Below are 25,448 nucleotides of genomic sequence, written 5' to 3' on the forward strand. Positions count from 1 at the left end.
CCACGGGCCTTATAATCACATCACACGAAGCGAAAACTTTGGCGTAAACTGAATTTCAGCCATACAATCCTATGATCTTTTGACGGGAAGTTTACGCTCTCCCATACAAATCAAGCGTAAAGTTTTTGAGTCTACGCTTTGTGTGATGTTGGTATATGGCTGAAATCCAGTTTATGCCAAAGTATACGCTTCGTGAGACGTGGGTATAACGCACAATCTTTGCGAAGAATTTCAGCTTGTATCACAAATTTTGCCGAACAAAATTCTGCCATTTTTTTAGTCACATTCATCCGTCAAACAACCCAACTATCATACGGGTCGCACGCTATCATATTCCAACCAAATGAGGTCATACAAAAATCATGATTGCAGAATAATGTGAAATGCTCATCGACAAAACCGACGTCCACCGAGTTGACGCCAACTGATTGTATCGCCTAAAAGGAAAATCCAACCGCAACATTGTATAATCCCTAAATTGTATCATAGTTTGTAATGATATGTACCTTTACAAGGTTTTAATCAAGCTTTATCAGATTTTCAGATCAGATTTTAATCAACGCTTTTAAAAATAACAGATTTTTTTTAAACACAACAATTCTTTTTTTAATCTCAGTTGAGCCAACGATGCTACGTGTAAGCTCAGCTTTAGCATCGGATCGGAACGAGCTTCTGCTCGGAGCATGCGTTCGGAGCTACGCGTTCCCATCATCATTCGTCCCGTCATCACTACCAAAATTCACACATCGTGCACGGGTTCTGTTCGCAAGAACTGAGTTAGAAAGCGAGGAAAAAAGGTGAAAACGTAGCTAAAATAAGTCCAACTAGCGATCAAACAGTTACAGTCTGTGGAACGCATTACGGCGCACTGATATTGGGCCCGGAAGCAGGCCTAGCCTGCGGATTTGCTTCCTAGCGAGCTGGTGGGTGAGAACAGGTCAGAAGGGTAGGGTGTAGGATGTAGGGAGAGGCAGGGTGTAAGAAGGTGTGTAGAGACCGGACAGGGCAGATACCGTGTGCTTTCGGGTTAAAGCGTACCCTCTGCAGGGAGAGCGATATATTTCAGTAGAGGCACGTTGTACGGAGGGGAAAGAGGCTCATTGCCCTAGGGATCGAAGGGAGGTTTTGCAGAGTCGTTAAGGGGGTACCGGAACCACTGAAAAAGCACCACGGCAGTGTTCTGGCAAAGCAACGCGAGACACAGCAATAGTAGTAGTGGTGGTGTGATGATGTATCCGCACGCGCTGCCATCCTGACGGCGATGGCCAACCAATTGATGATGGCGGTGTGGTGAACGTTTTCTCGGAAAAAAGCATTCATTCGGGGGCTCACTCGGGTGATATTTCGCCGCTGCTTGGTAAACGGCGCTCCCGGTTTTAGGTTATTTTCTATGCACGCGGTTACGTTTGCGGCGGGGGAGAGCTGCGGAACGGCGTTATCTCGTTTCCACGGAATTGCAAAGTCACACACCTCGCTCCAAGCCAGACGGATTGGCTTCGATAGAACACCGTCCAAACGCCAACCGTGTTGACCGTGTTTGTGCGTTCTCCAGAAAAAATCTTACTTTACTATCCATCCATTTTAGTATATCCATATTTTTCCCATTAAAAAGTAGTCCCATCAACGTGCGTCAGGTCCAGGGGGAGTGAGCATTAGTTAGGAGAGTAGGCTAAAAAGAGGAAGAAAGTGTCCCCTTACCGTCGGGGCTTTGATATAGCCGCACCGGAGACTGCCACGGCGATAGGAGTAGGAAAAAGTTGGAAAGAAAACGGTTCTTTTTCGGTGGTCGTCGACTCACGAGTCGTGTGTGTGTGTGTGCGAGTGTGTGCGTTCGTTACGCGCGTGTGTGCATGTGTGCGTGTGTGAGCGTAGCATTAGCGGAGGATCGAATGCGAGGGCCGAGATACGTTATAACATTACACACAAAAAAAAACGAAATAATAATGTAATTTTTGTTTTCTAGTGTGTGAGTGTGAAGCGCAGCACACAGGACGTCAGTGGGACGGCGAGTGTGTGTGCTCGTGTGTGTGTGTGCGTGTGTGCGTGTTATTGCATGCTCTTCTTCGTGTGTCACTGACATATGCAGCCAGTGCCAACTGTGTGTTGGGAGGAAGAAGAGCACTAGCAGCAGCCACAGCAGCAGCAGTAGCAGCACCGCAAGCAAGCAAGCAATTCTAAACAGAGAAAAGGTAGTCCAGCAGTGTGTGAAATCAACGTGTTTCGCATTAGCAGTGCGTTTGTACAGTGTGTGTGCCCCCGGTGTAGAGAAGAACAGCGAAGTATTTGTTGCCGCGTAGTGTGTGTGTGTGTGTGCCCGTGTAGCTGTGTAGCACAGCCATTCTAGTTGGTTCAAATCGGTGTGCAGTTTTCGCAGATTGTGTCTCGCGAGCGCGTGCTGTGTCCCGTTGCACTCCACCCCGCGGACAAGGGACCGCCGATGAAGCAATCAAACGGCCACGGTGCGGCGCTTTAAAATCGACGACGATTTGTCATCGTGTCCTTCCCTCCTCTCACTCTCGTAAATGAGAACACCACCCAGCAGGCGGCAGTGAGCAGCAGCAAGCGCAGTTGTGACAGCGATTTGAGTAGCCATAGACGGGCCGAACGAACGGCCGGCGGGCGCTGGACCAAGATGTCGACGCTACACTTCGTCGTCCATCCGCTGCCAGGCACAGAGGATCAACTAAATGACAGGTGAATATTCGTTTCGCATCCTATTTGCAGAAACTTAGGTTAGGCGCAAGTTTCAGTAACATAAAGACCCAACCCCCACCATAAGGGCGAGCGAGAACAGTGCCAAGTCTGCTCATGTCTGCCATTGTGTGTGGTGTACAGGTGGGTACAGGTTTTTTGACGGTTCTGGCTACTACTGGCCAGTGTGTGATGTGTTGCATAAAAAGCATAATCTGCGATGTGCTTTCTTGAATAGTTAGTTTTTTGTTGTTGTGGTATGAATGGGTGTTGGAATAGGTATCGGGAGCTGTCAGATGTGTACGACAGCGCCGCCTCGAGTTAGATTGGTGGGATTGCTTCATCTCTGTCTAGCACACGGGGGTTTTGGACCGACGGCATCATCCAGCATGCTTTTCGTTTCCCATCGTCCCCATGCACCGATCGTGGCGTCATCGTGGGGCGCGGACAGTGCATGGGTACATTTTCCACCCTTACGGTTTTCAAAACCGACCACCATTCAACTAATTCGGTCTTACTGTAACACCAATGCCGGCATCTTATTAATTGTGATTTCGTCCTATTTGCTTGCCTCTGTTTTAGAATACGAGATGTGGCGGATAAAATCAACAAATATGGCGTACAGACACTACCCGGGCTGCAGTCGCTGAAGGTCCCAGTGAAGCAGATCGTTATCGGGCCGGCACACCTCGGCATCCTGCTCGAGGATGGGCGCGCCTTCCGAGTGGCCTTTTCCATCATACCCGAGCGGTTGGATCTCAGCAAGCAGGACGCCTCGAAGGCCGGCGGAACCGGCGGCGGTGGCGGAGGTGGTGGTGGAGGTGGCGGCGGAGGAGGTGGAGGCGGCGGCGGAGGTGCCGGTGGTGGTGGCGGTGGTAGCGGCGGTGGCGGCGGCAACCAAACATCCAATCAGTCTAACAACAACTCCAAAAGCACGCCCACCTCGCGGCAGTGCCGGTCGCGCGCGCGCATCATGCGCACGAGCAGCTCGGTTCGGGCCGGCAGTGGCTCGCAAGCGTCCGGCTCGCGCAGCACCGGCGTCATAATGGGTGGCGGATCGTCCGGCAGCCGGTCGATCGTGTCCGTGCCGGCACCGTTCGTGCCGGAGGAGCTCGTTGCTCAGGCGCAGGTGGTGCTGCAGGGCAAGAGTCGAAATCTGATCATCCGCGAGCTGCAGCGCACCAATCTGGACGTGAATCTGGCGGTGAACAATCTGCTTTCGCGCGACGACGAGGGCGGCGACGACACGGAGGAGGGCAGCGATAACTATGTGGCCGAGGATTTGATCTCCCTGCTGGACGGTGGCTTCCATCCGGATAACAGCGTCATCATCGATGCGGAAGCGATGTTCACCGACGATGTGTTTGGATTCTCCAACATTCGAAAGTAAGTGCTTGGGGACGTGCGGTGGAATGTCACCTTTCCTCTGTTTACCGTACCGTAGTTACGTAGTGTTTGATTTGCGGTTGAAGGTGGTTAGCCTATGGGTGGTAGAACACACGATATATAAAACACACATCTGTACAATCAAAAGGATTGCTCTTAGCTTCGGGCGGAGTTGATGTACATTTTTGAAACCGATTAATATAAAAGTAAATGGTGAAGATAATGATCGGTAGCATATGGAAAATCAGATCAAAAGATTTCTAGTTTGTGTAGAAAGAGCAATATTTCTGTTCTGTATTTTGAATTGCTATCAGTAATTTAAGTTCCATGTTTTTTCATTACACAATGATTGATTTGTTTAGAAATTGATTTCAATTATATTTTTTATTACAAACAACCATAATGCTATTCACTAAAGAAGAATCTCTTTTATGGAATTAAATTTATGATGAATTTAACCTAGCAATGGTAGATTTCGTAGTCATTTCAATCTTAACCAATTAATTTTTTGATCAGTAGTTCGCCTATTTGTATATGACCGCTTTTGGAAGGGTATTTTTTGACTGTACATATTGGAAACCAAAAACAAAAAACAATGTTAATCTATTTCGGCCCGTTTGGATTCACGACTCTAACATGTATGTACATTTTTCGTCACGATTGTTTCGTTCGCTGAAACTAGTTTGATGTTATACAGCCGTGCCCGCAGTGAACGCAATCAAAACAATTCATCGTCCGCCGGCGGCAGTGGTGGATCGGGCGGAGCGGCCGGATCGGCCGGTAACAGCAACGACGGCACCCCGTCCGGCAGTCGCTCGGGCGGCGGTACCCAGTCCGGGCCGGGCAGTGGAGCCGGTTCGTCGGCCGTTATTGCGGGCGGTGGCCAGTCCGGTTCGTCCGGCGGTGGCGGCGCCGGCGGCGGTCCCTCGGGAGTGTCCGGCGGCTCCGGGCTGAGCAGTGCCGAGCGGGAAGGGTTTGGCCGCTGGCGCGACCGGCAGTACTTTGGGCCGCGCCGTTGGTTCCAGGGCGGAAGAGAGGACGTGTGGGAAAAGGAAGCGGGCGGTAAGTCCAATGTGCATAATGACGATTTTGCTCAGCGATGTGAACACTGTGCTCACGCAGAGTCTGTTGTTGTTGTTTCAGATTCCAAAAAGAAGGACTACTCGTCCGGCTACCCGTTGTGGGTGTCGGATGAGATGGAACCGTGGCCGGAGAAGGAGCACCCGGTGCGCTTTACCGAGATTGCTTCCCTTTACTCCGAGTTCATCGGTGTGACGGCGCGGGGCGAGCTGCACCAGTGGCGGTGGGCCGATGCCGAACCGTACCGCAGCAGTGACGCCGCGAGCGTGCACCACCCGAAGACGATACCGCTGAACTTGCTGTACGAAAAGGTGACGCACATATCGGCCACGCTGATCCGGTGCTCGGTGGCGACCGAGAGCGGCCGCATCGCGACCTGGATGGACGAGCTGCTCGGGTACGCGGGCAACAAGCTGGAGCACGTGGCCACCAACTATCCCGAGTTCGCGCTCGACCGAATAGTGTCGCTGCACACCTGCACCCTGTACACGGTGGCGCGCACCGAGAGCGGCGAGCTGTTCTGGTGGGGCGTGCTGCCCTTCGGCCAGCGCAAGCGCCTGTGGGACAAGTACCAGGCGAAGGCGAAGAAGCCGATCCGGCCGAGCGTGAACGCGCCGGAGGTGACCGTGGGCGCGCAGGTGTGCATGAAAAGCTGCCCGATGTACCAGCACGGTGCGATCGGGTTCACCATCTCGAACGGTGTGCCGAAGGTGGGCCAGCTGATGAACGCGGCCTGGGATTTGACCAAGGTGTGCCGGTTCAAGCTGCTCTCGATGTCGACGCTATCGCAACAGCTCGCCGCCAGTACGCAGGGCGGAAGCACGGGCAGTGGTTCCGGCGGTGGTGGTGGTGGTGGTGCCGGTGTTGGCGGCGGCCTCGGTTCAAGCTCCTCGCTGGGCAGCTGTGGCATTGCCGGCTCGTTGGGCTCCGGTACGAATGCGGGTGGAACTGGATCGCAGAATGCGTCCGCCGGTGTGGCCGGAGGAATAGGTGGACTGTTCGAAAAGGACTCCAAGGGTGGAAGTGGTTCTGGTGGGGCGAGTGGTAGCTCCGCCGGGTCCGCCGGCGTTTCGTCCTCGAAACAGGGGGCCGGCAACAATAAGGAGTCGGCCGATCGAATCGACATGCCACCGCCACCGTCGCCGGCTTCTAGCACGTGCAGCGACACCGGGAGCGTCACCAATTCCCACAAACGTCCCAAGCGCATGACACTGAAGGAAGAGCCCGATTCGAAGAAGGACGAAGAGCAATGGTTGCTGAAGTAAGTGCTTGCGCAGATGGGGAGGGGCGATTGCCTGGGTGGTTTGGGCGGTGGTAATTAACACGTTCCTTTGCTCGCTTCCTCGTTTTTAGGGACGTTATTTTCGTCGAAGACGTACGCTCCGTTCCGATTGGCCGCGTGCTGAAGGTGGACGGTGACTATGCGGCGGTAAAGTTTCCGCCCCCGCCCGGCGCGTCGACCAGCAACAGCAGCGGCAGCAATAGCAAGGACAAGTTTGACGACATCGAGGCGTGGCAGGACTGTCGCCTGCTGCGCAAGGACGACCTGCAGGTGATCAAATCGGCCGCGACACCGCGCGTCCCGGACTGCTTTCAGAAGATACCGCGCCGCATCGTGCTCAATCCGAGCGCCGCAGCGTCGAGCGGCGGCAGCGATGCGGCAGCCGGCGGGGGCGGCGGCACCTCCCAGCTGCTTACGATCGCGGTCGATCCGAAGGGCATCCACGGCATCATGAAGACGGCCAACAACCGGCTGCACTACTCGCTGTTCAACCTGAACACGGGCCGGCAGGAGCAGGACAGCGCGTTCCCCACGGACATTGGCTCGTTTCTCGGCGCCTCGATGCAGGACGTGTCGCTGACCTGTGCCGGCGACAGCTCGGACAGCGTGCTGCTGCTGCGCGACGGCAACAACACGATCTACCCGATGGCGAAGGATTGCATGGACGCGATACGGGACCCGAGCTGGCTGGACCTGCCGCCGATCAAGTGCATTGCGGCCGCCTCGCTAACGCTTCCCTCCGTGGGCGTCAATTTGAAGTCGCAGGTGGCGCTGGTGGTGCTCGCACCGGAGCAGCAGCTGCTCATGGCGAAGATACTGCGCTGCGACATCGAGGGCGTCCGGCAGCTGCTCGCGCACATTGCGGCCGACGGGCCGGAACAGATGCGCGGCACGCTCGCTGCTATACTGGCTGAGCACACGGACGGCAATCGCAACATTATCCACGCCTGCATCAGCATGTGCTCGCCGACGTCGAACCGGGAGCCCGAATTTGCCGCCAGCGGCTCGAACGGCAACGGCGGCGGGGGATCGTCGAACGGTGGAGGCTCCGCGGCCGGCGGCAACAACAGCGGGCTGGAGTCGATCAACGTCATAACCAATACGATGATTGGCAATCGGCCGGTTAGCATAAGGGAAATTATGCGTCGCAACGTCAGCAACCGGGAGCTGGAAAGCAGCGCCAGTGGTGGTAGTGGTGGCGGCGCCGGTGCGATCGTGTCGAACAACGTGCAAGGTGCGGGGTTGGCTGTGCCCGCTGGCGGTGGCGACGATCAGCAGCAGGTGATCGGTGGAAACTCGATGCCGGTCGTTTACTGGCCGCCGGAGTACGACCCAGCCAGCGGAGACGAGGACAGTCTCGGCGGGCTGAACAACGCGATGGGCAGCCAGCAGCAGCAGACAGGAGGAGCCGCTGGTGGCAGCCAGCAGGCGGCCGCACTCTACACCGCGCAGAAATCGCTAGCCGCCATACCGGAAGCGTACGTGTCGGACGCGAACGAGCGGCGCCAGAATGCGCAGCTCGTGCTGCAGCTGCTGTGCGAGAGCCCGGTGCTGCAGCCGCACCTGCGCGGCCTGCTCAGCGCCAAGGATGCCCAGGGCCAGACGCCGTTCATGCTGGCGGTAACGTGCCGGGCGTACCAGGCGGGCCTGACCGTGTTCAAGGCGGTGCAGAAGATAGCCAACGGCGACGATGCGGTGCGCGACTCGATGATATTCCCGCCCGGCTCCTCGCCGGACCAGTCGCCGCTCGGGATACTGTGCTGCAACGATACGTGCTCGTTCACCTGGACCGGTGCGGACCACATCAATCAGGACATCTTCGAGTGTCGCACCTGCGGCCTGACCGGGTCGCTCTGCTGCTGCACCGAGTGCGCCAAGGTATGCCACAAGGGTCACGACTGCAAGCTGAAGCGAACGTCGCCGACCGCGTACTGCGACTGCTGGGAAAAGTGCAAGTGCAAGGCACTGATCGCGGGCAACCAGGCGAAGCGGCACGATCTGCTGTGCAAGATGGCGACCGAGACGGATCTGGTGACGCGGTTCAATTCGCGCGGCGAGTCAATCCTGCTGTTTCTCATCCAGACCGTCGGCCGCCAGATGGTGGAGCAGCGCCAGTACCGGGCGACGTCGCGCGTCCGCTCGACTTCGTCGGGCAATGCGCGCAAAACGCCCAACCTCGAGCCGGACAACGAGATGCCGGAGCACAATCTGGAGCCGCCGCGGTTCGCCCGCAAAGCGCTGGACCGGCTGCTCAACGACTGGCCGGCGGTGCGGGCCATGATCATGACGGGCGCGGAAAACGAGAAACCAATCGTACCGAACGCGAACCAGCAACCGTTCTACGACGACGACAACCAGCAGGTGTATCTGCAGTCGCAGAGCGGCACCTCGCTGCTGGACAAGTTCACGCACAGCCTGATCGTGCGGTGCAGCAGCGATCCGCTGGAGAAGCTGCTGATGACTCTGGTGCACGAGCTGCAGAACGAGTCCATCCCGGGGCGGGCCGAGGAGGCCCAGAAGGTGGCACGCCGGTTCGTACGGTCGGTGGCGCGCGTGTACGTCATCTTCAGCATCGAACGGTTCCAGAACCCGGAGAAGCAACGCAATTCGACCACCCAGACCAAGCATCTGCAGGCGTACAGGCGCGTGTTTACGGCGCTGTTCAAGTTTGCCATCGAGGAGCTGGTAGAGATAGCGGACGCGCTCATAACGCCCGTGCGGCTCGGTGTGGTGAAGCCCATCGCGCCGTTCAATCTGTCCTCTAACAATATTGACGTAAGTTTAATGCCCACCAACAAATGCTCCCACCATATGTTTCATAATAAAACCGTTACCTTGCTTCCTTTCCAGAGCACCGATGAGCTGTTCTCGGTGGAACCGTTGGCACCGCCAACAAATCGCGCCAATGCGGGCGGAATTGCACAAATTGCCAACACGACCGCTAGTGTGCACCTGGGCGTCGATCCGCTCGATAGCGAACGCTCGTCGTCCGGGTTCATTTCGCGCATCAACATTCGGCTGGGCGACATCGAGGATAATAACGATGCGGACGCACTGGTGCAGGACGATGGGGAAACGTCCGAGCAGGAAGACATGGCCGAGCGGGAGCAACCGCCACCAAGGCGCTCCTCCTCGCTGCGTCCGGTAGCGAGTGCCGCTTCGATGAACGCGGAGGACGAGTCGCAGGATTTGCTGCGAAGCGAGGAAAACGCCCAGGGCGAGAGCGACAACGAGTTCAACTTCCACGAGCCCGAAACCGATTCCGATTCGGACGACAACCAGAGCACGCAGGACGCGCAGCGGAGCGTTCAAACCGGCGCAACGGCCGGCTCGGATACAGGTGAAGATTTAGTAGTTTACTTGTTTAGCTCTGCTCGCTGCTAACGCTTTCCCCGGGGGTAGTAGGGGTTGGGAACGGGGCATGCGCTGGCGGGGGGAGATTGTGGTGTGGTTGGTGTTTAAATGGTTCCACAACTTGCAGGGCTTAACTCACTGCTGTTCGACAACGAAGACGATTCCGGCGACTCGACCCAGCCGGACGACGAAGGTTCGGAGGACGGTGAAAGCGACGACCAGTCGACGGTGGACTTCAACCTGAACGACGATCAGCTCGAGCGGCGCCAAACGCCGGGCGGCAACCAGCGCAACAATCTCGCTCCACAGTCAATGCAGTGGGCCATACGGAGCCGCGAAACGACTGCCCCGGAGCGAGTGCGCCTGACCACCGGCAGCTCAAACATGGTGTTCATCGATCCGAGCTCGCTGCGTCGGTCGACGGCGGCCGTCACGACCGCGCAGCAGCAGGAATCGCCCACCATGACCACGACGGCTAGCGCCCTGGCTCGTGCGTTCGGTATCATACTGCGCCAAATTTCCGACCTGATCGGCATGCTGCCGACCAGCATTACCGGCTCGGCGTCCGTACTGGACGTAACTCACCAGGACGCGGTGCAGCTACAGGTAAGGGATTGTATTTTTTTATTTGATGTGTGCGAGAACAGTTGATGAAATTAACGCGATATTGGAACGATTGGTTTCCGTTTCCGTACGTTTGCCCAGATGTATGTTGAGAAGCGGTTGAAGCTGACGTGGGAGTGGATACTGACCGTGATGGAAGCAACCGAGGCACAGTTGCGCTTCGGTGCGTCGTTGACTGATTCCACCGACCCCTCGCATCCGCTGCATCCGCTCAACATTCCGACCTCGTCGAGCACTAGTGATGCAGCTCCTTCCGCTCTGATTGGTGTCACCGGTAAGTAGATATTGTCGTTCATATTGTATTTTCGTCAAATTCCTAGACACTGGACAAAATGATAAATTTAGAAAGGAAGAATTTAAAACATATTTTAGCTACAGGGACAGGTTTAAGTAATGTGTACCAATCGTTACTTTCATTATTTCCAGCAGGCAGAAGCAGAGCCACAATTAGCACGTTAGGCACAGCGACCACAGCGCGCAGCCTAGGATTTGCTGATAATGATCGCAGCGCGCGAGAAGGTACGTTGTGCATTACAGGGTTTTCCAAGTCACTTTCGAATGTAAACATTGTTATTCGCCGCGTGCAAGATCCATATCGATCTGACATTTCATTTTCATCATAATAATTTTTAATTTCTTCAGCATGATTTTCAACACGACTCAAGCTGGATTGAGTCAGACAGTTCTTTGTTATTTGTTGAAAATCATGTGTTGAAACAGAAATTTAATTTTGAAACAAATAAACCATTTGCCAGCTGCTGAAAAACGTCTTAGAAACTGACTTGAAAACCTCTGTACAGATGTTACAGGGTTTCCAAGTCAATTTCGAATGTAAACAGTATTATTCACCGCATGCAAAATGTCGTTCCACATGGATCTGATGTTTCATTTTCATCATAATAATTTTTAATATCTACAGCATGATTTTCAACATGACTCAAGCAGGATTGATTTTGACAGTTCTTTGTTGTGTTTTGAAACTGAAATTTCATTTTGAAACAAATAAACCATTTGACAGCTGTTGAAAAACATATTGGATGCGGTGAATAACAATGTTTACATTAGAAACTGACTTCGAAAATTCTTTAAAACCTCTGTTAGGACACCACCAATATTATTACACGCTACTGATTTGATTTGGCTCCTTTTATTTTAAAATGCATTATTTACTATTATTACTACAATTCCAAACACATCGCTCATGTGTGTGTGGTGTACACCCTGCGTTTTTGTTTACTCATATCTTACACTGCGCGCTTCTTCCTGTCTTCTTTCCACAGGTGGTTCCTCGCTGACGGCAGATTCGGAAGCTAGCCGACGCGACTTCCTCACCTACTGCCTTTCGCTGATGCGTGCGCACAACTCGGAGCATCGCGACTCCCTTCCCGTGCTGGACGTGACCGCCCTGCGGCACGTGGCGTACGTGCTCGATGCGATCCTGTTCTACATGCGCGCCACAAACGACTGCGACCTGGACCGCACCACCACCGGCTCGAACGTGTGGGACGATCAGGACGAGAACGAGAACGAAGAGGCGGAAGAGGACATTACCAACTCGATCGTGATGGACAGCGACTCGGTCGACGAGGACGTACTGAGCCGTCCGTCACTCGGCCGCCGGCACTCGTTCTTCCAGCGGTCGGATTCAACGCTCTGTCTCGGCTGCCCAGCACCGGATCCGTTCAACACGCCGCTTACCGAAGCACTGCCTTTAGCGGACCAGCCGCACCGTCTGCAGCCGACCGCCAAGCGCGAGGATCTGTTCGGCATGCCCAAGTGGCCGATTACGCTGGCACCTGGCGGCAGTGGCACACCGAATCCGAACACCGCTTGCTCGTCGGAGGGGGGTGCTTGTTCTGCGACCAACCTGGAGCTGCCCCCCGTTCGGTTGAGCCTGTCGTCCTCGATTCGGCATGAAATGAGCAGCAGTAGCAGCAGCGGTAGTGGTGCAGCTGCGGCGTCGGCGGCAGCCACAGGAATCGTGATCGATCCAACGGAAGCACTGTATTCTGACGCGCAGCAGCAGCAGAACCAGCCATCAACAACCGGGCAGGAAAGCAGCGTAGCGTTCATAAGCGGTGGCATCACACAATCCTCCTCACCACCGAGCACGGACTCTCGTGTAAGGGTAGAAATTTCTCTTCCCGTAGGAATCTTCCAAGCTGCTGCGAGCGGATCGGCGACGGTTGGCAATGGATCTTCCACCAAGCAGCAGCAGGATATGGACGCTAGTGGCATCGGTGGAGTGGCGGCCGGAGCGAACAGTGGCGCAGCAGCAGCAGCGAAAAGCGGCGGCGGTGAAACCCATTCACCGAAGCCGCCTCCACCGCCGCCCCCACCAAGCGGCGGCAGCAGCTCCGGGGCGGGCGGTAGTGCTACCGCCTCGTCCTCCGCCGCCTCCTTCTCCGAGGTCTACTACAAAAAGAGCCGGCTGTTCTATCTGAAGAGCAACAACAAGTACAGCGAAGAGTCCGACGTCGATGAAGTGAGTATCAGCTCGGATGAGCCGCAGGACTTGTCGCAATCGTCGATTAAAATCGATGTCGATACGGATCAGGATCACGATGAGCTGTCGGAGTCGGATTCGGAGGATTCGCGCCAGCACTCGTCGACGTCGACGGCCAAGCGCCAGAAGCTGGACGACGGCGGCAGCGATGTGGGCGGTGGCGCCGATGAAGCAAATGCTGCACTATCGATGTCGCTACAGCAGCAGCAGGGAAGCGAGCAGCATCAGCAGCAGCAGACCCCTCAGCAGCAGCAGCAAGAATCCGCGTCTGCGATTCGGCCCCCAATAATAGTCACGCGTAGAAAGGTGGCAACGACGGCCGCTGGCGGATCGGCATCACTGGATGGGTCCTCGGTTGTTCTAGGTAAGATTGCCATACTCTCCTACACCATTACTCGGAAAATCCCACCGATAATGCTCGATTTTAAAATGAAATGCTCTTTTGCCACACAGGACAAGGATCCGGCGCTGCGGATGTAGCGATGCCAGGGGAGCAGCAAATCGTAGCGGTTGCTGCGTCTTCCTCCTCCTCCTCAGGACCGTCTGTTTCGTTCGCCAATCCGCTGGTAACGATCGGCAATGCACCTGCTGGAACGTCTCCCGGTAAAAGCGTTATTGTGCGAGCGGGACCATCATCCACGGTAAGTAAATAAGGGCATTATTAGGTGTGGGGGATGTTTTTACTGCAACAGTTTTGAGCACTCACAGATAACGAAGGAAGCTTGTGCGAAGTTGTGGCTTTCCTTTCACCTATTGCTCATAGATGGTGGCGTTTGCTTTGCATCTCGCCACGCTTTCTGATGACCTTTAGTGGGTAAGAGTTTGTTTACCTAGAGGACAGATACGGAGCGTACATTCCAATTCCCCAAATCCACGCTGTCCAACAGCGTTGAATAGCACGTGCGCAATGTGGCCGATGCTCTTACAGTGATGTTTCTGTTTCTAACATCTTTTTCTCCATTCCCCTCCTCCCTTGCACAGGTGTTTGCTGCGGGCACTATCGGTAGCAGCGGCAGCAGCAGCAACTCGGTCGACCTGATACAATCGGCCGAAGCGATGGATATACAGGAGATATCCGCCCACGTGACGGTCGAAACGACGCCGAACGTGTTGCCGGCCGCACTGCAGCCGGAGATGCCGCCGCGCGGCATCTATCTGCGCGGTTCGTCCGCCATGTCCTCCTCGATCCTGTCCGACATACTGCTGGGCCGGTGGCGCCTGTCGTTGATTTTGTTTGCGCGCGTCTTCCTCGAGGACGTCGGCGTTGAGCCGGGCAGCGTAATCTACGAGCTGAACGGGTTCCCCGTGAAGGAGACCAAATTTCGGCGCTACATGGAGAAGCTGCGCTGCACGACGCAGAAAGACCTGACGCTGCTGAAGATGGAGCGCAACCGGGCGGCCCTGCTCACGCAGACGTTCAAGGAGCTGAACGGGCTGTACAACAACCGGCGCGTCCAGCAGCCGCTCGTGTTCAACCGGGTGAAGGTAACGTTCAAGGACGAGCCGGGCGAGGGTTCCGGCGTGGCGCGCAGCTTCTACACCGCCATCGCCGAGGCACTGCTTGCGAACGAAAAGCTACCCCCGCTCGATGCGGCCCAAACGCCGAGCAAGTACGGGGCCGGTCCGTTCAACAGCATGCTGCGGCACCGTGGCAGTGGTGGTGGCGGCGGTAGTGCCGGCGGCAGTGCTGGCTCGGGCTCCTCAAACGCCGGTGCAGGTGTTGGGGGAGTGGTCGGTGGCAGTAGCAGCATACAGCAGGGAAGTGGCGCCGGCGGAAGCAGCAGCTCGCGCCGTGGCCTTTCCAGCAAGCAGCCGCTGTGGCGCCCGAACCGTGAATCTCGTAAAACGCTCAACTACGACGCCCGCCCGTTCCGGCCGGGCAGTGAACAGGGTGCGGCCGGTGGCGGCGGTGGTTCATCGGGAGCTGGCAGCGGTGGTAGTGGTGGTGGGGCCAGCCCTCCCACCCTGCTGAACGTGGGCGACATATTTTCGGTCCAGCAGCAGCAGCTGGGCGAGCGGCTCTATCCAAAGGTACAACAGCAGCATCCGAACAATGCGGCCAAGATTACGGGCATGCTGCTGGAGCTGCCACCAACGCAGGTGCTGCATCTGCTCGCCTCGGACGAGAATCTGCGCCAACGCATCGGGGAAGCGGTCGAGATAATCGTGCAGCGCCAGCGGCTGGAAATGGACAACCTTTCCAACGGTGGTGCCAGCGGTCAGTCGGCATCGTCGGCGGCGGCGGCGGCGGCAGCAGGCACTGGCGGAGCGTCAGCAGCAGCGCAAGGAGTTTCGTCCTCGCTCGGTGGGTCCGTTTCGCTGACGGGCAGCGGCAGTAGTGCCAGTGGATCATCCGGTGCCGCCGGTACCACGGGTGATCAAGGTGGTGTAACGGGCAGTGGCGTTACCGGTAGCAGCAGCAGCAGTGGCGGCGGCGGCGGCTACGGCAGCATGGCAGGACAAGGTGGTGGCAGCACGCCGGCGCTTGCGAAAAAGTGTACCCCGGTGTTGCTGCTGGAGGATTGCCAGATGGACGCGCCGCTGTTCTACACGCCCGGCAAGCGCGGCTTCTACAGTCCCCGGCAGGGCTATCCTTCCAGCGAACGGATGAATGCGTTCCGCAATGTGGGCAGGTGAGTGTCGCACTGTTTTTGTTGCTCCTTTGGTCACCGTATTTTTATATGGCATGCTATTAACATCCTTTCTTCCCTTTTTACGCTTTTTACCGTACAGATTGATTGGGCTGTGCTTGCTGCAGAACGAACTATTTCCGCTGTTCCTGCAACGGCACGTACTGAAGTTCATTCTCGGCCGGCAGATTCGCTTCCACGATCTGGCCTTCTTCGATCCGGTGGTGTACGAGTCGCTGCGCCAGCTGATCAAAGATTCGCAAACCAAAACAGGCATCAGCATACTGCAGAGCCTTGAAATCAACTTTGTGTAAGTGTTTGTTCGCTGCTGCTTGTGTACGGTGTTTAGGCCGTTTTTACAACATACCATTTTCCCCCCCTCTCCCCATACAACGCGCAGGATTGACCTCATGGTGGAGGAAGGTTCGGGAACGGTCGAACTGGTACCGGGCGGACGCGATATTCAGGTGAACGAAAACAATGTGTACGACTATGTGCGCAAGTACGCGGAGTATCGGATGATAAAGACGCAAGAAAAGGCTTTGGAAGTAAGTGCCATTTTGTCCCCATCCCATCATGTGTTGCCAACATGACTAAAACTGTTTTTTTTGTTGGTCTCCTTCGTTGTTTGCAGGCTATTCGTTCCGGCGTGTTTGACGTGCTGCCCGATACTGCGCTCGATCAGCTGACTGCCGAAGATTTGCGACTGCTGCTGAACGGTGTCGGCGACATACACGTGGCGACCCTCATCTCCTACACCGCGTTCAACGATGAATCGAACGAGCCGAGTGAGAAGCTCACCAAATTCAAGCGCTGGCTCTGGAACGTGGTCGAAAAGATGAGCAATCTGGAGCGACAGGATTTGGTACGTTGCCTATTGGTTTACCTGTTGCGGCGGGGTGCAGTTGTAATAATGTAACATTATTTCATTCCCCATTCCTCCCTTCCGTGTATAGGTGTATTTCTGGACCGGTTCACCGGCGCTGCCCGCCTCGGAGGAAGGATTCCAGCCGATGCCATCGGTGACCATCCGCCCGGCGGACGATTCGCACCTGCCGACGGCCAACACCTGCATCTCCCGGCTGTATATACCGCTCTACTCCAGCAAAGCGGTCCTGCGGCACAAGCTCCTGCTAGCGATCAAGACAAAGAACTTTGGATTTGTGTAAGAAGAAGCGTGTCGATTAGTAGAAGATAGGGGGGGAGCATGTAAGTAACAATAATGAGAGGTGCAGACAGGCAACACAAAACAAGCAAATCCTTGGTCGTGTAGAGCGCGAGAGAGCGAGATAAAAAATACGCTGACAAAAAAGTAGTACACACAACACACACACTATCATCGCAGTTAAAACAAAAGTGGAAGAAAGCGCGTTCCTTACATTTATGATGCATGCATGATGCCTTTGAACACATACACACACACACCTCTCTCTCTCTGTCTTGGAACCGGATAAGCTCTCGGAGGGAGTGGAGCGCAATGATGATTGACAGATCGGGGACGGCACCTTGTGCCCGGTAGTTCTTTCGGTGGTTATTAACTAGTGTGCTAGTTTCCTTATTTTTCTGATATACACACAAACAAGTTTGCTTATCGGTTTAGAATTGTTTTCCGTTTTTTTGTGTTATTCTTTTCTGAAAGTTACATCTGCAAATGTAGTAGTAGTAGTGGTAGAAGTAGTGTGTAGTAGTATGTAATAGCAGCAACAGCAGCAGCAGCAGCAGCAGGCAGTAGTTGTAAGGACAATATGAAAGGGGAGAGAGAAAACACAACGATTGCTCATCCAGGTGTAAAGGCTCCCGGCGGCAAACTACCACCAACAACAAACCTTTGGAAACGCAAAACAAAATTTAGGACAAAGTAGGCTTAATTTTTTTGCGTATTATTTAGGGTGATACTAGCTTAACGCAGAGAGTGTGTGTATGTAAGGAGTGTTTGTCCAATGAGAATGGCTTGAAAAAACACACACACACACAAAGTCCACAGTAGCCGCCACGCAAACACCACCACCACGGTTATGATTTCCCCCTTTGTGCTGTTTTAATCGTTACGCAAACGTCGGTTTTAGGTGTAAGCGGGGGGCGGCCAGTACGTGATTGAATGAATTTAATATTGGAATTGGTCATACGACAGAGTGGACAGAGCGCCGCAAACACTACTGTGTGTGTGTTATTAGCACACGTGAGCAGAACGACTTGTTTGGTGGTACTGGTAGAGGAAATGTGGAGTGTTCTTACGCTTAAAGGCCCTTTCTTGGTGTACCTTTGCCTCTCAATTCGCCGTGACACGTGACACAAGCGGAACGCTGCAACCAAGGTGTGATGTGTTGTGTACTTTATTTCATCCATCTACTCCCAAATAAGTGAAATGTGACATCGAGAGGACAGGGAAGTAGTTAGGATACCCACAGCTAAGATACAACCATTAGCAGCAGAGAGACATGCAGGGAGAGAGCGCGCGAGAAAAAGCAAAGGAGGATTAGGGATGATATGATGCCTATCCAATTTAGGGAACCAGTACAGTGCAGTAGTGTGCGTACGCGTTCCCTCGGTAACACAGACACAAACAAACAAACAAAAGCATGCAAATATTATAACAAATTCGCTATCTTTGAATATAGACCCTATATTTATAATCGTATATAATATAGACAACAGCGCTCGCGTGTGTGTAAGAGGAAGGAAGGTTGAAGAAGGGGAGGAGGGAGATAGTGTGTCATCGTGCGGCTGGTTGGAAGAAGCACTATACCCGAGCACAAGATGAACGAGAAATCGCAATAAATAATAGGTTGAATCTATTCGATGGTACGGAAAAAGGCGTGTTGTATTCCGAATTTCACAGTGGACGACAATATGCAAAGCATCAAAAAGTAAGTGGTGGTGCTGGTGGTGCTGTAAGCGCCAGCAGCAGCAGCAGCAGCAGCAGTACGCTCGTCTCTCGTCTCGCGTACGCGTGATACAATAGTAGTAACCGCTGTAAGGGAGGGAGGGAGGGGGGGTCCTGAACTGAAACGTGTCCCCCCCCTACCTGCAGATAGCAAAGCAAGCGCTCCCGGGTTTAAGTATGATCATAGTAGACACAGCAAATTTACAGTTTTGTGTGTGTGATCAGTGTGGTGTGTGTGCGTCGTTTAAAAGAAGAAGGTAGGACATGTTTTTTTTTCACGACTAATTCCGAGATAGAAACAGAGCAGAATTGTATTTGCTTTTAGGCAGCAAAAGATACGTTACAGGGTTTACCGCGAGGGTTCTCATTGTTGTGGGACACTTCCTTGACTTTTTCTGACGGGAAGTGAACTTCATATGATGGAAACTGGACTCTTTGACACCCTTTTTGGACAGGTTTCTTTGAAATTCCTATTGGATTTGTCCCACAACAGCACCCTTCCCAAAACATTAGAGTCCAATTCCCATTACATTTGGTTCATTTCGCGTAAGAGAGAGTCAATAATGTGTCCCACAGCTGCGAGAACTCCTGGAAAATCCTGTATTGACGCATTTTTACGAAACACCTGCCCGCTTCTGTACATGGATCATCATCTGTCATTAAACCTATGCGGTAGATTTGGGGTTTTAGTTCCATTATGCCTATTTTTTCTAACATGCATTTCGCAACGCAAAGCATCAAATAAGCTGTGCAACAGGGGGGGGGGGGGAGAGTATGTGTTTGCGTTAACTGTGAGGGTAGTAGTAGTAATAAGGCTAACGGTGAGATGGCCCAGCTCTGAAAGATCCCCGTGTTCTATTCATCAACGACGGAAGACGGGAGGGACCTCTCCTTCGCTGCACGGTTGACAGGAGTGAGTTACTAAGTGAGCGATGGATTTTTGGCAGATGTTTTGACACCGTCACACACATACACTTCGATAGCTAATCGGTGGGCTTAAGACGGCTACATAAAAAAATATCAATTTTAGGGAATATATATATACACAATCGTATGTGCACACAACACTTGTGTGTGTGTGTGTTTTTTTTTTGTGTATTATGCGTTAGCCCCAGGAAGAGTGGTGAAAGAAATTTTAATCGCGTTTTTCGTTCGGACATCAAAAGATGCAGCACACAGCCTAGCTTCTGTTGATAAGAATTACATTCTAAAGTTAAGATTTATTCACTAAAATGCACTAACATTTTTGTTACACGTTTACACGAGGGTGATGAGAGCGAGATAGAGAGAGGAGGGAGCTGCTCTCGTAGGGTAAAGGATTGTTTTGATCGGGTTTTAATCGAAAATAGGTATTGCCGACTAAAACATATCTTCGACACACTGGCTAGTGTGTGTGAGCATCGTTCTGCCACTGCAATTTCTCTACCATCGGTGCTTACATCTCGGACCTGAGAATTGTCATCGCCGTCGTCGACTGTGTTAATCTGTAACCCCTCTCTACAAGGCAGCGCACACTACGACGCTGTTACAGTGGCGTAAAAGTTCGGCTTTTCCCCTAGGAGAAATAAGGCTGGGTGCGGGTGTAGCACACGTGGTGCCGGCGGGTGAGATCCTTCTCGCTCATGGTCGGCACTCGCGGTTTGATCTCCGGTGCGATCGCATTCCCCATCACGGACAGGCAATCGGTTGCCATTAGCGACCCCGCTGGATGGTGCTGTGTGTGTTGCTGTTGCTGCTGGTGGTGGTGCTGGTACTGCTGACTATCGAGTGACATCCTGCGCGGATGTGGTTGCTGCTGCTGTTGTCCATAGTAACCGTTACTGTGTGGAAGAAGAAACGAACACAAACACTTCATAAGCACGACGGCTAGTATTGGTAGTAGTGGTGCTTCTGCATAGAATGGCCGAAAACGAGTCGTGCGTGTGCGAGCGTTAAGTAAGTATTTGCCAAAGACGGCTCTAGTGTATAGCGTGAAAGGGGCAGAATTTTGGAGAGCAGATGATGCGATGCTGTTGTTCTTCGTGTTTTGTGAGGAGCAATTACCCGTAGTCTTCTAGATGGTATGATGATGGTGGTTCGGTATTATGGTGATAGCGCTGCGATGGATGTTGCTGCTGTTGCTGTTGTTGGGACACTAGTGAAGGGGAGGAGGATGAGAGGAACTTTCCACCGCTCCCATTTTGCAATGCGGGATGGAGTACTTGTGTGGAAGGCTGTGGAAGCGGCTGCTGGTTGGCGGGACGGGACCGACCGCCAGCGCCACGCACCGCTGCCATCGGTGGAGCCCGCGCCGCGTGATGCTGCTGCTGCTGCTGTTGCTGCGGACCATTACTGTTGGGGGCCATCTGATGCTGATGGGACAGCTGATGGTAGCTGTTAGCGATGGTGCGGGTTGCCGATGCCACGACACTACATTCCACCGTCTGTGTGAGGGGCGCAAGCGGGCGAATTGTTTGTATGGAATGACAACGGTAAGGAGATCAAATCAGATACAGGGAAGGATGAGGCGAACAAAAGTAGCCTCGAGCGGTGGCAGTGTAGTAATTCCGGCACGAGGATATGAAGACAGTAAAAGAGATAAATGACACATGAGCAAAGTAACTTCGGGATGATATTTGTATGTGTGTGTATGTGTTTGTGTGGAGATGCATTCAACACGACGCAGTAAAGGAAGCTAACAAATACATGACGACGAAATATGGATCCTCGAAAAGCAGTACACGTACGATAGTGCTACAGATTCACGGAAGATCACCCTACATAAAGCGGAAGTGCATTGATGTGTCGAAAGACTCCCCCACTTCTCTATGACGAAGGATCCTTGAGATAGAAATTATTTCGCGCAGTGGTTATATCACATTCAGACATTCTACGTAACAACAACATGGAGACGAACGACACAACATGAATACGATACTACTACTGTTTTCGAGTGATCATACATAGAAGATGGCTTCAAACAACAAATCGACACAACGATCGGCATGGAATGATAAATGGAATGGAATGGTAAAGAGAACATGACATACACACACACCACATACCAAATGAGTGAGCATCAATGAATGATGAGAGAGAGAAAGACTACAGTCGCGCAGTTTAGCGGCGCAATAAAAAAAAATGGTTTGGAATCAGGCTCGCAGCTATTCACAACGGAACACAAACAAGACACATACACATACATCACAGGACTACGGTGTGTAACGCACCGTAAGCATGAAACATTCACAGAAGCCAGACGCTTACAAACAATGCGAAGCGAAGATTAGAACTAAACATTACATTATTACACAGAGTTAGAAGGACACAACTGTTAGTAAGAAGGTAGGAAATTGGCCAATTTTGCTTTACCTAACCATCAGCGGAGCCTCTAAGCAGCAAGAAGCCGCATTTCCCTGACGCGTGCGTGTGTGTGTGATTCTACTACAAAAGAAACCAACGGAAAAGCTCAACACGTGCTCACTGGACCGGTCACTAGATCGAACCTTGCGGAGCACAGTGTGAGAGGAGGAGCAAGAAATCTTCAACGCACATACGGCCACGTGCTATCGGTACATACGGGACGTACAACGTGGTACACGCTAACAACAGCTACATCTATATCTATCTTGAGGTTGTTCCCGGAAATGTGGAAAAGAGTATCGTCTCCACGAGAGGCAACAGGAAAGATACACTACTTCCGATCAACACACATACACACACACACTAAGTGGCCGAAAGATGGCGACTGCGTTGTTGGTGGTGGGGAATTTGCTGCATTTTGCGCGCCTGTGGCACCGCTGCCACCACCGGTGCAGGGCCCACTGTCACGTTCGCTGTGGTGCGTTCTGGTGGTACCTTGATCGCTTTCCTCGCCGTCGGTCTTGCCAGAATGTTGTGCGTTGGGCCAACATTTGGAAGACGATAATCCTTGGTGCCCGTGCCCGTGCCAGCACCTGCAAAGAGATAGGCCCCCTTACTAAGAGTTACTCCCAAACCTTACGCAGCGCCGTTCTTCCGTACCTGTTCCATCGGAGCGTGTAAGATTTCTTCTTGGATTTAAGGAGCTCGGTGTCTGCGATGAGGCCGGTGGCAATGTGCCAGCTCGCGAAGTGCTTCTGCTGCCAGCGGCAGCACCGAGATACCCACCACCGTCGAGCTGATGATGTTCGTCCGCGTACTGTTGTGCCTGCCGTAGCTGCCGGCCCACACCGTTTGCATTGCTGTAGCTGCCACCACCGCTGGAGCTGGTCAATGCCGACTTGCCGCCACTGCCAGGACCGGTAGCAGCACCTTTAGGGAAGCTGAGCCGCATCTCGACGTCCGGTGCCATCTCGGGATTGTAGTTGCCAGCTACCGTTACGGTCCAGCCTAGAAGTGGGTAGAGAGCAAATGAGAAGAAAGGCAGTCGTTAGTACCATGTCGGTGTAGCACAGCTTAATATGAATATATAGCAACATTTAATTAGTGTTTGCTTAAAAAGGCGAACGCAGCAAGCTGGTGGACTTCACGAAGAACAGAGGATACGCTGATACTGCCGGTCGGTTTGCCTAAATATGCTCGTTGGAGGAAGTAGAAGAAGAGGGTGGTAGTAGTAGTAGTAGTAGTGGGAAGGTTTTGAGCCTTGGTGTACCTTGGTTGGAGCTTGTCTGCGTGATGCCACTGATGATGTTGGACGTCGTCGTGCCGGCGGTAGAACCGACCGGTCCCCCATTACTGGTACCGGTCTTGAGCGGGCTCAGCTCACTGCAACTGCCCATCGAAGGCATTGGCTCATCGTCGTCCTCCACCGCCAGCTGCTGGTGCGAACCTCTGGCAGCTCCCTTTCGCCACTTGCTGCCCCACCGGCTAGCGCTGACCAGCTTCTGTATCGCAAGCTGCGACAGGTTTCGCTCACTGTTTGTCTTCCACCGGGTAGCCGCCGTTGGCGGTTGGACCGTTTCTAACGATTGTTGCTGCTGCTGCTGCTGCTGCAGGTTCGGTCGCTTGAACGGACTCACGTTCGGGCTGCTGTCGATGGATGAATTGCCATCGGACGTGTCGGAGGAGCTGCTCGTTTCATTATCGTAACCGTGCGTATCGGCCGAACCAACGACCGCCGCCACCGACTCATCCTCCTCCATCGCCACCGCGATCTGGGGCGCCCGGACGCTATCGCGGTCGTAGTCTTTCGGTAGACTCAGCCCGATCTGCCGCTCCTTCTCCTTCCGATTGCTTACCTCTTTGGCGGTCTTGGGCAGCACGCGGATTGGCAATGGCCGCAGCTCATTCTTCACCTCCTTCTGCACCGACTGGACGACGGTGCTGGCCCGGGTCAGATGGTTCGTGTACTTGGGCCGGTTCAGTACACCGCCAGCAGCCGTCGCCACCGCCGGTGGTGCTTCGGTCCCTTTTTTACGTGCCATTTTCGGCGTCGTTGTAGCACCCGGTATCGGTGGCAAGGGTTTCTGCGGTCCCTCCTCGCTCCTGCCCACCGTGGAGACAGTGGTGGCGGTGGTGGTGGTCGTTGAGATGGAGGCAGATTTTGCAGTGGAGCGCAGTTTGCTGGACCTTTCCGGTACCGTTTCCGCCGGCGGTTTCGCCTGTTTAGTTTTAACGGCCGGAACGTCTCCTTTCCGGGCCGACGGTTTTGGCTCCGCGACAGCTTTCCCGTCGGTCGGCTTACCACCATCCCGACCCGGCAGTGGACGGCCGGCCAGTGAGCTCTTTCGCACCGGGACAGTGATCTCGTGCAGGGAGGGCGTCGGCGTAAGCTCCGCAATCGGCGTCTGGGGAGAGGGAGGCACCGGCGAGGTCTGAATGTTGGGAGGCGTGGGAGGCGCCGGGAAGCTACGGGTAGGCGATTGTCCTAGCTTTGCGCGACAGTAGAAACATCCGTCGGCTGCCGGCTTTACGCCGGTGGCGTGATTGTGCCGCTCGGGATTGCAGAAGCAGCAGGAGGAGCACGTTGTGTCGGCCGTTTTGGGCGGGGCAGCAGTGTCTGCCGAGCCCGCGCCGAAGCTGGTGGTACGCTGCCGATGATGATGCCACGAGCCTTCCAGCGAGTCCGCCGTCGAGAGCGGGCCCGCCGTGTGGGGACAGAGGGCGGTCGATTCGGAAGCGAACAGATCGACGGCACCCCCGCCGGTCAGGGGCGTCCGGTGGATGGACGTTTCGTAGTACTCGATCTTCGACTGGATCACCTTGCAGTCGCCCGCCTGAAACACCTGCCAAGCGTTTTCCTCCCTTATCTGGTGCTGGAAGGGACCGGTCGGTGCCGCCCCCGGTAGCCGCGCTTCGAGAGGATGATGATGAGCGTGATGATGATGGTACGTGACAATATCGCCCATCTCCGTACCTGCTGGCGAACGAGCTGCTGGCTCGCCATGGTCCGGCACACCACGGTGTCGGCTTTCGACGATCGTCTCGCAGCAACGCACTGCCGCCGAGGTGGGCAGCGATGGGAAGGATGGTCCCGACAGGGGCGTCAGCTTCGTGTTTAGACTGTCCGTTGCGAATGACTCGGCTGTCGAGGAAAGGTCGGGGCAACACGCGGTGCCACGGTGAATGTCAACGGTGGTAATGCCGTAATCCGTTGCCACGTCACGATCGGGGCCAGCATTAGCAGCGTCAGCACCGAGAGCGATACCATCACCGGGGGTGGAGGAATTAGAAACGGCGTGCTTGGGGGGTTCGGGTGTTCGCGGTTCCCGGTGATGGTGCAGATGGTGTTCGATCGCGTCCGGCACACAGTTGCCGATGGTGATCGTCCTGACTACGCTTCTACCGACGTGCGGTGGTGGTGGTGGTGGTGGGCTACGGGATTGAGGTGTTTGCTCTAGTGCGCCACGGGGCACGATGCTGAGCCTTGTGTCTGAAATGCACACGGACGGAAGGGGAGGACACACGAGTGAAGGGGTGTGTGGTGTGTATGTACATAGTCGCTTTTTTGTTGGTGCCTGTAGGGAACCTATGTATCCAGCATTGGAGCAGTACGGAGGTTGGCACGGCGTACGACTGATCGAATCGTTTAATGGGCTTTTGTTGTTTACA

General features: G+C 54.2%; 2 protein-coding genes across 16 annotated transcripts in view; one reads left to right on the forward strand and one right to left on the reverse strand.

Moving 5' to 3' along the window:
• The first annotated feature begins 698 nt into the window (after window positions 1-698).
• Window positions 699-25,448, forward strand: part of LOC121603562 (E3 ubiquitin-protein ligase hyd) — a 40,925-nt gene continuing 16,175 nt past the window's right edge. Inside the window, exons 1-18 of one of the 6 annotated variants that reach the window (XM_041932463.1) lie at window positions 699-797; window positions 1,964-2,694; window positions 3,274-4,077; window positions 4,760-5,139; window positions 5,221-6,418; window positions 6,511-9,214; window positions 9,290-9,779; window positions 9,921-10,399; window positions 10,499-10,691; window positions 10,844-10,936; window positions 11,698-12,902; window positions 12,975-13,287; window positions 13,377-13,564; window positions 13,905-15,556; window positions 15,657-15,863; window positions 15,954-16,101; window positions 16,188-16,418; window positions 16,510-18,348. In XM_041932463.1, coding sequence (XP_041788397.1) covers window positions 2,633-2,694; window positions 3,274-4,077; window positions 4,760-5,139; window positions 5,221-6,418; window positions 6,511-9,214; window positions 9,290-9,779; window positions 9,921-10,399; window positions 10,499-10,691; window positions 10,844-10,936; window positions 11,698-12,902; window positions 12,975-13,287; window positions 13,377-13,564; window positions 13,905-15,556; window positions 15,657-15,863; window positions 15,954-16,101; window positions 16,188-16,418; window positions 16,510-16,722 — 10,560 coding nt within the window. In that variant the 5' untranslated portion in view covers window positions 699-797; window positions 1,964-2,632 and the 3' untranslated portion in view covers window positions 16,723-18,348. The other 5 variants (XR_006006681.1, XM_041932461.1, XM_041932462.1 and 2 more) reach the window with 5 other exon arrangements.
• LOC121603563 overlaps window positions 19,623-25,448 on the reverse strand; it is a 45,496-nt gene continuing 39,670 nt past the window's right edge. For all 10 annotated transcript variants that reach the window (XM_041932467.1, XM_041932468.1, XM_041932466.1 and 7 more), the window contains 5 exons: window positions 23,050-25,269; window positions 22,440-22,787; window positions 22,275-22,372; window positions 20,481-20,860; window positions 19,623-20,257 (listed from right to left, as the gene is read on the reverse strand). In XM_041932467.1, the coding sequence (XP_041788401.1) occupies window positions 19,993-20,257; window positions 20,481-20,860; window positions 22,275-22,372; window positions 22,440-22,787; window positions 23,050-25,269 (3,311 nt within the window). In that variant the 3' untranslated portion in view covers window positions 19,623-19,992. The remainder of the gene's footprint in view (window positions 20,258-20,480; window positions 20,861-22,274; window positions 22,373-22,439; window positions 22,788-23,049; window positions 25,270-25,448) is intronic.

Source organism: Anopheles merus, chromosome 2R (assembly GCF_017562075.2).
Source record: "Anopheles merus strain MAF chromosome 2R, AmerM5.1, whole genome shotgun sequence".
In the NCBI taxonomy this organism is placed as follows: Eukaryota; Metazoa; Arthropoda; class Insecta; order Diptera; family Culicidae; genus Anopheles; species Anopheles merus.